This window comes from Anarrhichthys ocellatus, unplaced genomic scaffold (assembly GCF_004355925.1).
Source record: "Anarrhichthys ocellatus isolate YVR2014 unplaced genomic scaffold, GSC_Weel_1.0 scaffold8, whole genome shotgun sequence".
NCBI lineage: Eukaryota > Metazoa > Chordata > Actinopteri > Perciformes > Anarhichadidae > Anarrhichthys > Anarrhichthys ocellatus.
Genome location: NW_022280038.1, coordinates 1,362,408 through 1,376,865, shown reverse-complemented (window position 1 = coordinate 1,376,865; position 14,458 = coordinate 1,362,408). Strand labels below are relative to the sequence as shown.

The 14,458-nt window shown below is 41.8% G+C and overlaps 1 protein-coding gene across 1 annotated transcript; it reads left to right on the top strand.

Annotated features, from left to right (window-relative positions):
* Window positions 1–2,240: 2,240 nt before the first annotated feature.
* pepd (peptidase D) lies at window positions 2,241–14,458 on the top strand. The gene is made up of 15 exons (XM_031848750.1): window positions 2,241–2,331; window positions 4,245–4,428; window positions 4,988–5,115; window positions 5,369–5,432; window positions 6,951–6,998; window positions 7,903–7,964; window positions 8,536–8,580; window positions 9,437–9,512; window positions 10,329–10,375; window positions 11,040–11,108; window positions 11,515–11,592; window positions 11,752–11,900; window positions 12,369–12,553; window positions 13,200–13,391; window positions 13,988–14,458. Exons 1-15 carry the CDS (start codon window positions 2,315–2,317, stop codon window positions 14,129–14,131), a joined length of 1,488 nt encoding a protein of 495 aa, XP_031704610.1. The 5' UTR covers window positions 2,241–2,314; the 3' UTR covers window positions 14,132–14,458.

Below are 14,458 nucleotides of genomic sequence, written 5' to 3'. Positions count from 1 at the left end.
TTGATGACGCTCCTCCCTCCATTGCCAATGTCCAACGCCCACAGGGAGGAGAGTAGAGAGTTCAAAGTCGAGCAGTACAACTGTATCAGCACAACTTGCAGCTGGCACTAGAGATAAAATGTAGGATGCAGGGGAATTGGCACTCAGTCTACAGTGACAGTGGTGGCTTGACGCCTGGTGTCCCAGAGTCCTCCTTTGTACTTCAGAAACACTTTCTCTCTGCCAGGGAGCCATTAGCGGGTAACAACCAAGTTATGGGTGTGTAACCTTAGGATATATATTTTTGCGGCGTGTCAGGAAGGAGCGTGAATCAAGCCATTGATTTGTCTGTGAATACATTTGACTTTTCTGCAAGTTTATTGTATTTTACAAGAAAAAACAAGGATGACTATGATTGGATTGTACTTCGGCCTTTTCAAAAGTGGCCAATATATGCACATGAATATAATGAGTACTGGGTAAAACTGCCTCGAGTTCAAATCAGGCAAAATGTGCAGAGAGCAACGGCCTCATTTAACTGAGACCACACTGGCAGAAAGGGTGATGGAAGGTTAAGAGTCTTATTAATAATATCCTGAAATCTAAATAAGTCTTCAGTGTTCATTTTTGTATTAAATATTAAGTCCAAACAACGAGCGCACACTTCCAACGAGTTTAGACAGGGACAGATTACATTTGTAAATACTTTACCATCTTATTATTATTGAGTTATTTGCTATCTTCCAGTCCAGAAGTTCCAACAGTTTATGGTAAATTTTATATCTACCTTCATTAAGGTTAAAATAAACATTAAAAATAACTTCTACCTAGATTAAAGTCTTTATGAAGCTAATAAAAACGTACATCTACCTGCATCATGTATCTGCAGTCCCTCATAATAATTCATTATTTCTAAAAATCTCTCCCTGCATTGTGACAAAAGAGAGTTGCATCTCCCCCTACTGTTTTTACTGTAAAAGCACCATAACTGAATCAAATCAAAGGAGGCAGTATACTGTACACTGTTTTTATTTTGATGTGTGCCTCTGATGGTCTCACATGGTTTTCAGAATATTAAGGTTTTAATATGGACAGGATCCCATAACTGAGTTTCTCTGCCATAGTGGCTGGAATGGAAATTATTTATATGCAACTGCAAGTATCTACTTAAAGTTCAAGGGGCATGTTGTAGCCAGACGTTATTCAGAAAAACAAATATACTTTTGTTGTCTCATTTTTAATAACTAAATTAAAGCCTTCCCTATGTGTTTAGTGGGTTTCCTGACCCTTGGATACTTGATAGACTGAAAATTACTAATTTCTGAGTCCACTAGTTTGATGACGAGGGCAAGAAAAAAATGTATGGATAAATAATTAGTTGATAACATCTTGCGCCGATGCACGTGAGTGTAAACAGATAGTTTCCCCTGGTGATTATAGAGCATCTAGTGTTATTAGTGTGGGCTCGTTTATATTCATGAACATGGATCCTTTCACTTCCTCAGCACATGACCAAAAAAAAAAGAACCGAAAGCAGATCTCCTGAGTGACTCTACAAAGTCTTGTGTCTTGTGCTATTCCCCTTTTGAGTTAGAAACAAATAACGATTGTAGGCTATAGCTCAATGATAAGGAATAGACAGGGAGCTGAAACATGGATGATATCTGCATAACTGTATATAATAGCCCTTAAAAAAATAAACATTTCAAACATTGTTGTTTTTTTACCTTCATCTAATTAACATCTCATTGCAACAGTGTTTACATGTTGAGGCCTTTTAGCCCCCAGTGGACTTAACTTCATAGCTCACCAATGCGCTGCAACTGTAGCCATAATAAACTGAAAAATGTGTCCAAAACATTTTGCATGTGGCCTCTGAGTTATTATCTGCACTTGTTTGTGTTCTTGCTGCTCCCTATTGTATTGCAGGATATTGTGTTATATTGCATATTGTAAGGTCGTAAAATACCAGCAGTTTTGTAATTTTTTGGCAACTGCAGTGCTTGCAATGGTGTGACATTTAGGGGGTGAAGAATTTCCGCCATTGTTTTCATTAGCAGCACTTATTTCTGCATCGTTTGGACTGCCTCTTCTTTTTAGCTTTTCATTTGACGGCTTTTAATTCAGTCGACGGTGTTTTTCTCGTGCTGACGGCAGCACGTTGTAAACGACAGTCGTAGATGGAAAAATAACACCACATGAGCCTCTCAACCTTCCTGCCTGTTGAAGCTCTTTTTCTCCGAGAGACTTGAACGCAGCACAATGCCACGTCAGCTGATACGCGAGGCAGAGCCCTACAAAGCTCACGTGACAGTCTGAAGACCAGCACATCAATATGGCTGCAGCACCAAAGTAAGTTGAGTTTTCTGATTTCTGGCAGCTTTTTCGCTGACCAGAACATGTATTTATGTTAGTTCCTATCATTAAGAGAGTCTTGGTAGCTTCTACTCTCAGTCCACCGTAACAGGAAAAGCTCGTGAGCCCGTCTGATAATACAGCTGCGAGGCCGAGGTGTGCCGTTACTACACTGTCTCTGTCAACCTGCGTAACAAACATGTTAGTTTCTGTTTCGTAATGATGTAGCGTTAGTGGACTTTCTGCACTATGGACATTTGAGGAGATATGTTGCATCCTTAACAGTCTCTGTGAAAACAAGACATTTTCTCAACTGGCCAAATTGCATGCACTTTTATATCTTAAAGAAAACTCTTGACTTTAGTGTCTTAAACTAAAAATACTGGAGCTGCGTTCAGTAATACGTTTAATCTGCTCATAGATTTAGCTTACTTCCAAATCGTGAATGTTTAAAACTGAACTAAGCATGCTCACAGCTGCTTTGAAACCCCACAGTTATTTTCTACAGTAAAGCTTCCGAACTTTGTTCAAAGGGTTTTCAGAGGCCTGAGAGGTGAAAGTATCCAATATGTCCCCAGTCCTTTGGGAGATGCATTGTGGTTACTGCATGTATGTGATACAGCTGTTTTGTGTTTTAAAAAGTGCAGTATCCAATTGGGAAGATAACCAAAGTGTTATGAAATAATCGAGGATGTAGGGGACCTACATAACACAATATATATCTATCTATCTATCTAATTTTTTTTTTTTTTTTAACAGTATTATAGGTGTATGGTAATGTTGCAGTTTACATGCATGTATACAGTATCTGCCCAACCTGTGGTGAATGTGTATTGAAAGCTCTGATTTGCAAGATCATGGAAAGCCAGCAGTATAATTGTGTTTTGGGAACATGCGATAACTGCTGATGTTGCAATCATAAAATAATTAACAAGCTTCATTTTCTCGTGATCACGACACAACCCACGCAGGCTTGGTGTGATCATTTGATGAAAACGCACCAGCTATCTGCTGTGGTAATCGGAAAGTCGTCTGCAATCACACGGTGATCTCTGCCAGAGGTTGGATCAAACATCAGACGCCCCTTATGATATTGTGTAACACAATACAACGCCAGAAACTTAGTTTTATTGAGTATTTAACTGACACAATCCTAAAAAAACAAGTACATAATACATTTTAAAAGGTGTATATGTATTTATTTATTTTTTTATCCCTGAGCTATTGCCCTGCAGGGTGTTTGGATTGCAGTGTAGTACACAATTGTGTGTACTTCCTCCAATAAAAACATAATTTGCCACCTCGCTGGGGACGATCTATCCTCACAGAGTCACAGGTACACCTGTGAACTCAGCCAGCCAGCAGCGAATGATACAGAAATCCTTGAACCATAAAATGCTATGAGGTTATGGATTAACCTTTGGTATAGTCCAGGCTGCATCAGATATGTCATGTCATGTTTTGTTATCTTATCAGCAAAGCCGTGGGCCAAAGAACAAGATTGATAACCAAGGCCTATCGGTGACAAGGATGCGTCTCTCAGTCTGTATCCATATCTTTACTGTTTGAAGACGGGTTGCGCCGCGGTTCACCCACCTCTTCAGGCTGAAACGTACTGACCGTATCCCGAGGATTTACCTCCAGAGAGAACTTAAAACAGAACCGGTCCCCTCTCCTTGCTCAGCAGATCAAAAAATGATTTTCCTGAATTTGCCCACAGAATTCAAAGCTTTGACTATCAATTTACAGAGAGAGGTTCGGGTAATTGAATTATGGAAATGGCATTTAATATCAGCGTTGTGTTATTTTAGGCTTGTGCAGTTTGTGACCAGTCAACTCTAATCTTGACCCAGAGTCCTTCAGTTGTCTTTCCGACCAGTACGCCGTCTCATCTTCTGTCTCCCTTCCAGACCCGTCTACTGGCTGGGGAACGACACCCTGAGGGTGTCCGCTGCTCTGTTCGCAGAGAACCGCCGCCGACTGTGCGAAGGGCTGAAAGGCAAAGACGGAGTGGTGCCGCAGTCACTGGTTCTGCTGCAGGGAGGGGAGCAGAAGCAGAGGCACTGCACGGACACGGACCTCCTTTTCAGACAGGTTAGTTGACTCTGGGATAAGTCCAAAAACTTAGGCTGGGGGGGGGGGGGGCAAGGTCTTGCATATATTTATCCGTCCATCTATCTATGATCCCCAAGCAAGCAGTGAGTTTAAGTCCCTCCAGCACTTCCTGTGTCAGTCACCTCTCCGCTGGTTGTGCCAAATCCCTAAAGAGATTCCATCAGGGCGCCACCAGAACCTCTCCTGGCTTTTCCTCAAGTGAAGTCCGGTTCTTAGCATGTACGGCGGTGCGTTAATCTCTTCACTCTGTCAAAAATATGTGGGCCAGCCACTCTGCAGAGAAACATCAAAGGGCACACTGCGCGCCCTGCTTGCGCCCCCACCCTCCCATCTAAGCTTGTGACTGTAATTGGTTTTGAACAAAAACATCAAAGGGCACACAGAGTTTTGTTTGAGCATTCACCTCTGTGAACCGGCTCCTAAGGACAGCATCTCATTTCTACTTTTGTCATCATCTGACCGGAAGTAACTTTCTGTTCTGGCGGACTGTTTATAATCTCCCGCACTAATGCTCCGGCTGATTCTTTCACTTCTGCAGGAGTCTTTCTTCCACTGGGCTTTCGGAATAACCGAGGCCGGCTGCTACGGAGCCATTGATGTGGACTCTGGGAAATCCGTCCTTTTTGTTCCCAAACTGCCTGAAAGCTATGCCACTTGGATGGGAGAGTGAGTCGCACTAATCTTCAAAGAGCGGCGCACACGGCCAACAATCATCATGGCCGTGAGCTGTAACTTGAGGAAAGGGTTGACAAAGTTGTGTGCACCCAGAATAAACGTATTATATTTGTATTTGTAAGAGCCATTTTAGACTTGAATCCTTCAGTTCTGCTAGTGTCTGTTTTTAGAGATTGGTTCCTAAAAATACCTAATGAGTGCAAGTTTTCTTTTTACTAGATTTGTGTTTTGCATCTGTTGACAGGATCTTTCCGAAAGAGCACTTCAAGGAGAAGTATGCCGTGGATGAGGTGCACTACGCCTGTGATGTAAGTCTGTGTGTCTGTGTGTCCTTGTCCTTTTCCCCCGTGCAGTAACTGAACCTTGGTGTTCAGTCACCTTCCATGAAGTTGCAGCAAAGGACTTTAGTGCCTCCGTAGACTGTTTTTTAAAAGGTGAAAGTCATCATTCTTCTATTTGAACCTCTATGCAGAGATATCGGTGGCTCCAGATAGCGGGGACACTATTCGGTTTGCACAGGAGAAGGTGTCATTGCCTCCATTGTTAGTGCAGAGGGTGCAGTCCATGACATCAGACAAAATGTTGCCGGTATTTGGGTTTACAGAGTATTACGCTGAGACGTTATTTTTGTTCAACAATTCACCAGTGGCCATACTCTGACGGACATCAACCACCAAACTTTTCATGGAAGTCCCCGGAGAACTTTGGTGTTTTATTTTTGAATTTTATTTTAAATCTGTTACCCGCAGATCCAGCCTCTTCATTTTATCTCGTCTACAAAATACATTCCTGCTCAGACGGACTATAACTTTGGGGGAATGTTTGTGTTCTGTATATCGGTGTTGACAGCAGATTCCCAGGGGTGCTAAATTGGACGGTTGATGGCTCCAGAGTTATTTTGGAGGTGTGCGTGTTGACAAATCAAAAATGATATAGTCTGACTTTAAAATAACGGCTTTCACTGGCCAACAAATCACTCTGTGTGTAAATGAGATTAGATGTCCTAATAATTCACAGGTTAAGATGTGCTAATTATCACTCCAATCAACAGCCAATTCTTCCATGAAGCAGTAGCAGCTCAACACTGCAGGATATGATGAAAACAACACTAAATCACATAATGACGCCTCTTCGTTTGTTTGACTCAGTTGCTGGTGTCTAGCGTTCAGTTGGGAATGCTGCCTACCAAAGGACCTGAAAGAGAACAGTATTTCGTTTTTTATCGGAGCAAGTTCATGAATATTTGAGCAGTTTTCTGTGTTTCAAACACTCGCACATGGAAGGTGTTTTTCCACACACGCGTGTATCAACCTCTTCTTATTTATGTTTTGTTGCAGCTAGTCATTGAGTAATTGGATCACTGTTAAACTGAGTGATACACCCACAACGGCATTTAAAACTCTTAAGCATAAGAGCAATTAATCCGATGTCTTAAAATTAAGCTGCAATTTAAATTTGATGTGTACGGGACGGCTTTTTCTGCAGTGAATGTGTTGTGAAGTCAATTTTAGTGGCATCAATAATAATAATAATAATAATAATAATAATAATAATAATAATAATAATAATAATACCAATACTCAAATATCACCAGTGTCTCTGAGCGCCGAGTCAGGGATCTGTTCTCTGACATTTAGGCTGTTGGCAGCGGAGTTCTAAATTAGCTTGTGGTTTGTCATTCAGTGTGCTGCTGAGTAGCAGAGGGACCACGTAGACACGGCGTCTGCCAGAGTGACCTTTATTCTGCAGAGCGAGAGCAGAAGGCGTCTCTGCTTCCCCGCTGTGCGTCTCGGTCTCCTCATTAATCCCTGTCTGCTTCCTTCTAGATTGCTGATGTCCTGTCCAACCTGAGGCCAGCACTGCTCCTGACACTGGTATGCCGATGGTCTCTCTGTATTATAGGGTGTGGTTGGACTGTGCATCACTCACTCCTACCTGATTACAGCTAGTGATGCATAGTTTTATTTTATGACTGATCACAGGACCAATTCTTCAAGTGTCTTGTGGGAGAATTTAACTGAACCGACTCAAGGATGGTGGTCTTTAGCCCTCTAAAACCCCCGAAAAATGCCAGCGGGATTGAAAAGCAGTCGCCAAAACTGTTTATCGCAGCCAGAAGCTGTAAAAACCGCCATCATCGGGAGATTTTCATCTTTCCGACGGTCCTTGAACACGTCACACATCAATATTTCATCAAAAACATTTTATTCTACATGTCTCATTTCAAATTCCACCCCAAAAAACCTGCAGTCCTCACAATCACTTGGAAAAATTGTTGGATGTATAGATTCCAGTGTAGAATAAGTTATCAAATAAACTCAATTTGCATGTTTTTTTCTTTTTTATGAGTTATGGCATAGTAGCGTTGTTATACTGCACAAAAGACATGTTTGTGTTATCTCTACTTCTAGCCATGATTGTGCCGTTTCCATAAAGATGCAGGACTTTGCATATTGCAGTGAAAATCAAGGCCACAGAGAGTTCAATGTGACGGGAGCAAAAAACGCCCAAAATTGGGGTTCAGAGTGTTAAGAGGTTCAGTCAGCTCTGCCTCCCTCTTTCTCGCCTGACCACACATTGTCAACGTTCAAAAACCTGATTATTATATTCATCAACCGCTGAATGACAGTCTGAGAATAAATGCTTTCACCAGATGATCCGTCAGCCATGACGGGATGGATCATCAGCCTGGATATGAACCAGTGTTGTGTTTCGTATTGACATTTGAATGCACTTGGTGGAGATTTCACTTGTTTGTGTGTGTTTTTCCCCTCGCAGCGCGGTCAGAACACAGACAGTGGGAGCATCTGCCGCGAAGCCTCCTTTGAAGGGATTAGTCGGTATGTTTAATTAGCGCCATTTTGCATTAACATAATTATACTTTTGTTTAGGGAGGTTATTGTTTTCTTTTATAACCAAGGACACAACAGACTCTCATGCATACTGATAGTTTCTGAATAACCAGATTCTAAATATAATTTAATGAAGCAAAGAATCTTGCTTTTGCTCGTTAGTTGTCAGTTAATTGCAATCTTACTGTTGTTCTCAGCACTCGTCTGGGTTCTGTGTTTCTCCACACTCTGACCTTAACTGCTTTGAAAAATCAGTGTTGTGCTGTAAAGTTATTTCAAACCTAATACATACATTTGAATAAAATTGCATTTGATTTGCAAGTACATGAAAATGTTTATTGATGTGATGCAGATTTAGAGAGATCACAGGTCAAGTTTGGTGATGTTGGGTTAGGTAAATGAAGTTTTTGTTTTTTGTACAACATGGGAAAAGAGGAAGCGATGGAGAAAAATGGAGCCGCAGGAAATATCAGACATTCAGTCTTTGAGGAATAAAGGCAGAATGTTGTCCAAAGACTCATTTAATGTTTCTTGTTCCCTTTTTATTTATTTTTTTCAGTTTCCAAGTGAACAACACTCTTTTACACCCAGTCATTGTGGAATGGTAAGTAATTAAAATATGTTTTGTGTTATTCAGAAAGCCCACTCAAGATGAGAATGAAGACTTCCTGTCTTCGCTCCCTTCATTACCTAAATATTCTGACCACTGGGGTAATTGTGTGTCTGCAATCACAAACGGGAGCTTTTCTTTGGCTTGTTTTTCTTTTTTCTTTCCTCGCCGAGTGAGAAGCCAGTCTGCACAGATGTAATGGACTTCGTGCTCTCCTGGTTGTCCTTGGCATTAGAATTTGTGCTCTCCAGATGAATTGACATTTTCTGAAATAAGGAGGAATGCTTCTCAGGCACACCTCCTGGGGAGAGGGAGTTGATTGAACCTCCACTGCACGGAGCTCACATGGCTCTCTTTAGAATGGGCTGTTTTTTTACTTTCATTTGTGTTACTAGTGGTTACCACTGCCTTGTTTCTGTTATTGTAGAAATCCTTCATACTATTGTATCAAGCCTCCCAAGGTGCGGCTACTGCTTTCCTAGCAAAGATGAATGAGAAATGGTGAGATCAGCAGGCGAGAGAGCTTCAGTTCTAACATTGTCTCTCAGCTTAGATTCAAATCAAACACTGCATTACGTTTTATTGTGCTTTAAGACGTGTTCAGCCCTGTAGCAGTAGATTATAGGAGATTCCCGACGGGTTTCATTTATATACAATGTTCCCGGGAAAGATGGAGGACCCGCTGCTAGACATTCGTCCTCTACATCAGTTCTTATATTAGAAAGGTGAATTAAAGGAAAAGCCCATGTGAAAGGTGAATTATGGATGTTCTGTGGCTGGACATTGGATAAACTGGCTGTGTATGGACCGGAGCTGCTCACTCGCTTCTTCTTTCTGTTTGTGTCCGCAGCCGTCTGGTGAAGACGGATATGGAGCTGGAGGTCCTGCGCTACACCAACAGGATCTCCAGTGACGCCCATAAATTGGTAAGATCCTCCTCGGGTAGAAGGAGCAATCTGCTCAAATGGTCTATGCCTTTTAAATTATCAAACGATAACAGAAAGGAGCAGAAACAATATAAATGTTCAGAGTATGAAATGAAATGGCCAAAGTATGGAAGTATCAAGCAGCTGATTTAGTTTAAAACTGGCCCAAAGGATTCCGGGTCCTCTCGGGCTGTACGCTGTTTAAATGCTATCGATTCTGACTTCATCCAGCAGCTCGGGGGCCAGCAGTTAACAGAGATGGCCTTTGACCAATAAGCTGTAACATTAAAGCGATATCTTACTTCTGCACAGGATTTCACTCTTAACACCATGAATAACCTCTGCGGGGGCCGGAGGAGCAGTTAACCTCTCAGTGCTATCTGTCCTCTGAAGTCCGTCACCATCGGCGTTGGATCTTGTTTTACTCCTGTAGTTACGAGTGCAATCGTTGGACGTTTTCAGCGCTATGTTTTTGCCCAGAGCCACCTCTAGCTCCCTGTGGGTGCGCGGGTAAACAAAAAAACAGGAAATGCTCTCCCAAATCAGCAAGAGGGGCACTGACTCTTTATGTCGATTTTGTTTGTAAATCTTGCAGACTATGCTTGAGAAAATTATCCACAATTCATTCTAAAGCATCTTATAAACAAATGAGGGGAAAAAGGAAACTGGCAAGAAAAGCTCATAAAGTCGTACAGTAGGAAAAATGTTTTCACCAACTTCTGGCTGCTATTTTGCTGTATTTTAACAGTCCATAGTGGAGATATATCTATTTAAAAAAATAAATAAATAATAATATAACCCACTGTTTCTCTGTAGATCATGAAGAGTGTGAAACCTGGACACAAAGAATATGAGATGGAGAGGTACGTGGAGCTCTCTGTTCGTGTTGTTGGCCTTTTTAGCTTCTCACAATCAATCATTTTGTTCAGAACCTTGGGCTGATTTTCACAGCTTTTTCAAATTTGATGCAGTTTCTCGTCTTCTCACTGGAAAATGAGAACAGGATCCAAGTGTCTAAGCCGCCCTCCGATTGCTTCCTGTGTGTTTCAGGACTCGTCATCTGTTGTGCTGCAGTTCCATTACCAACTATATTATGTGCAGCTTATGATCAACTGCGTCTTTAAAAAAAGAATAAAGTGCCATACAAATAGTTTGACTTGACGGCAAGCTGGGAGCAAAAGAAAATAAATGTTTTGTTAAATATAATATTTTAATCATCTTTAGTTGTTTTCTTTTAATAATGTGGCGTCCTGATGGTTATTCTGCCTTTGCTGTGTAAGGAGCAGCAGGAACCCTGGACTCTACATCGTACTCGGCTGTGCGATGCTGTCCAGATCCATAAAGATGTTTGATGTGCTTGGACACGTGATGATTAAAGAACAGGCGCTGAATGAATTTTTAAAAGGCATGCAGTCAGGCAGAGGGCAGTCAAAGTCCTTCCACCCATCTCTGCTGTGCTGATATTTAGCTCCTTTATTCTCACAGGGGTTGTTCTCTGACAGACTGCTTCTTTTTGTTGTTTTGCAGCCTCTTCCAGCACTACTGCTACACTAAGGGAGGGATGCGTCACACCTCATACACCTGTATCTGTGGAACGTAAGGCAATGGTTGATTGTTTTGCTGTTAAACATCTAACTGAAGCTGAAATGATGCTCCTGCAAAGATGCATGTAAACGTCATGTGTTATTCAAAGCCGAGTTAAGAATGCAGAGGAAGCTGGACTTCCTCAGGATTACTGTCAGCTAGCTGCATCATTGTGGATGAATCATTTTGAGACACTTTTGCTAATCATGTTTGGCCTTTTGCCTTAAAGAGCATGTGCAACGAGTACTCCACAGGGATTAATGGATGCAAGCTATTTCCCTTTTCAAGGACCTGATGACAGTGATTCTACACAGAGGCACTGTGTCTGGGCTTTCTATTCAAAAGGGTTAAAGAAGTTGAAAGATTAGAATTCTATTTATATGTCTTTTCAATTCACAGTGTGTTTATTTTTTAACAGGGGCAAGAATTCCTCCATTCTCCACTACGGTCATGCCGGTGCTCCGAATGAAAAGACAATTGTGGGCGGTGACATGTGGTGAGTAGCTTTCAACAGTTTTTAAATGCAAACGCCTCCTAAAACTCACTCACACACTCTAACAAAAGTGTGTATGTATGTATATGTGTGTGAATATGAATGAGAGAGAGATATAGAAACACTTTGGCTGAAACAGTTTTGAAATCTTGTCCCCTGCAGTCTGTTCGACATGGGTGGAGAGTACTACTGCTACTCCTCAGACATCACATGCTCCTTCCCAGCCAACGGCAAGTTCACTCCAGACCAGAGGGCCATCTACGAGGCTGTCCTCAAAGCCTCCCGAACTGTCATGGCTGCCATCAAACCAGGTTGTCATCTTTTAGTCAGTTTAGCTATTGAGCGCACTTTACTGACAAAAAGTAAAGCGAGGAAAAGTACTTCAAATGTGATCGTCTGCCCTCAAAGAAGCATGACCAGCAGAGAGTAAACTGATAGTTGTTTTGTTGCATTTTAAAGGCATCTTATTTTGTTGATGTTTTTCAGTACAACTGAACATTTTAATTACAGATGCTGAGCTCTTAGTATTTCTTTGAAAACCCTGCAAGTAAAATGCAAACCTGGTCTTGATTTTGGCGGTCCCTGTGGATGAAATGGTTTTCTATAAATAGACGGTCCTCGCTGACGCTCTCGTTTACTTATGTAGGTCATCTAGAGGCATCAGTATTAGATTAAGACGGTTTCATAACCAGTTAAAAAATTCCTCACATTCACTTTGAAATTAAAGTTTGGTTCACAGAAACTTCTGTTCCTCATTAACAAAGCTGCTTGTGTTGAAGGTGTGAAGTGGACCGACATGCACCGCATGGCCGACCGGATCCACCTGGAGGAGCTCGTGAAGATCGGCATCCTGATTGGCAGCGTGGAGGACATGTTGAAGGTTCACCTGGGTTCCGTCTTCATGCCCCACGGCCTGGGACACCTGCTGGGCATCGATGTCCACGACGTGGGAGGATACCCTGAGGTGAGTATAGAAGGCTTAAAGAAGTATAGAAGAAGAAAACGCATTCCTGTTCCTCCAGTATTGATGTGTCATCAATAATTAAGAGACCCCTCGGTGCAGAAGTGGAACAGGTTCAGGGTGAGGGAAGGGTAGATGTTGTTTGAACTCTGACAATTTGAGGTTGTGGTGGAGGATTTTGTACAGTTATGCGCTTCTCAAAACTGAATACAGAAGTGGAACTGCTGAGTGTTCAGCAGCAGAAGGTGTCAGTGTGGGAAGTACACTGTGAAGCAGAGCTCGCGGAGTATGAAAACAGTGCTCAGTCAGTCCGCAGACGCATGAGACTATACTGTTGGCTAGTTTCAGGAAGACCTTAATTATCTGACTTCATTGATCTCTAATCACAGTCTGAACCAGAATGAGCGGTGGACTCAAAGGCTGAAACAGTCAAATACAATTCTTAATTGTAGGCTGCCAGAGAAACTTTGACAGCTTACAATTTGATGATCCGATTCCCACTTGAAAAATGTTTCCAGCAGCATCTGGGCTGCAAGTATCCTACAGTGTAATTCATCCAAAATAATCATTACAAACTTAATATTATTATCAAAAGTAGAACATTTTTGATTGTGTAGCTGAGGTTTTAATAAACTGTACTGTTGTCCAGGGGGTCGAGCGTGTTGACGAGCCTGGACTGAGGAGTCTTCGGATGGGCCGTCTGGTGCAGGAGAGGATGGTCCTCACCGTGGAGCCCGGCATATACTTCATCAACCACCTGCTGGACCAGGCCCTGGCCAACCCCACCCAGAGCTGCTTCCTCAACAACCAAGTGCTGGCTCGCTTTAGAGGCTTTGGCGGGGTCAGTGTGCTTACGGTTTTATTTTGTTGTGTTTGTTGGAATGGATTCACAAGAAGGGTAATAGAAAGCTTGATACTTAGTCCACAGAATGACATCATTGCTATTCTTCCATGTTTTGTGTACAACTGTGACGCTAGGAGCTATAAAGATGGAGTATTGTTCCTTTTAAACATGGAAGTTATGCAAAGAAAATGCAATGTATTACAGCATGGAAGTTGAGGTTTTGTAATTTTAAATAAGTAGTTTAGACCAAATAAAACGGGGGCTTTGTCAGACTGCTCTGGTCTTGAACTGTTGGACTTACTGTATCTGATCTCCGGCACTAAATTGGTGAATTATCATAAACGATATAAGGATGATAATCTGTTATGAAAAGGAAAAAGGTTGAGTATTCCTGTAGTAGTGAATTCACACTTAACTGTGGTGTTCAAGGAAATGAAAGTGTTAAATTAAAAACTTCTCCCTGAATGCAGATTATTAGGTGACCGATCCAGCACAAATACAAATTATTATACGCATTTACTTTTTTGCATTGACCAAATTTTGTGTCCTTTTAATTGGTCTGTTTGACTGACGTCTGTCACTACTGCGGGCAGGTTCGCATTGAAGACGACATTGCCGTGACAGCTGATGGTATCGAGCTGCTGACCTGCGTCCCTCGCACCGTGGAGGAGATCGAGGCTTTCATGGCCGACTCTGGAAAACCCTTCAGCCCCGTCGTCACCAGTGAGAATCTCTGAAGGACGTCTCAGTATAAAGAGCTGCACACTGCGATGGCATTAATTGCTACATCCATCCATCCATTTTCCACCGCTTATCCGGGGTCGGGTCGCGGCCGCGTAATTGCTACAGATATACAATAATATTCTTCAGTGAAACTTAAGTTTTTGCTCACTCTTATTTCTCACTTTTATATAACACTTTTATATAACGCATGTATGACACACAATCAAAATGTGTGGTAATCGTGGCTCTTGGAAGAATGACTTTCATTTTGAAGTCGTTCCTCTTTGTAAACATTTATTCACAAAAATTCATATCAATAAACATTTTAATGGTCAACTGTT

Bases quoted from the DNA above. Each gene is read 5' to 3' on its own strand.
- pepd (XM_031848750.1), top strand. The intron at 4,429-4,987 runs GTTAGTTGACTC...TCACTTCTGCAG, and splicing joins CGGACCTCCTTTTCAGACAG to GAGTCTTTCTTCCACTGGGC. The intron at 9,513-10,328 runs GTAAGATCCTCC...GTTTCTCTGTAG, and splicing joins CCAGTGACGCCCATAAATTG to ATCATGAAGAGTGTGAAACC.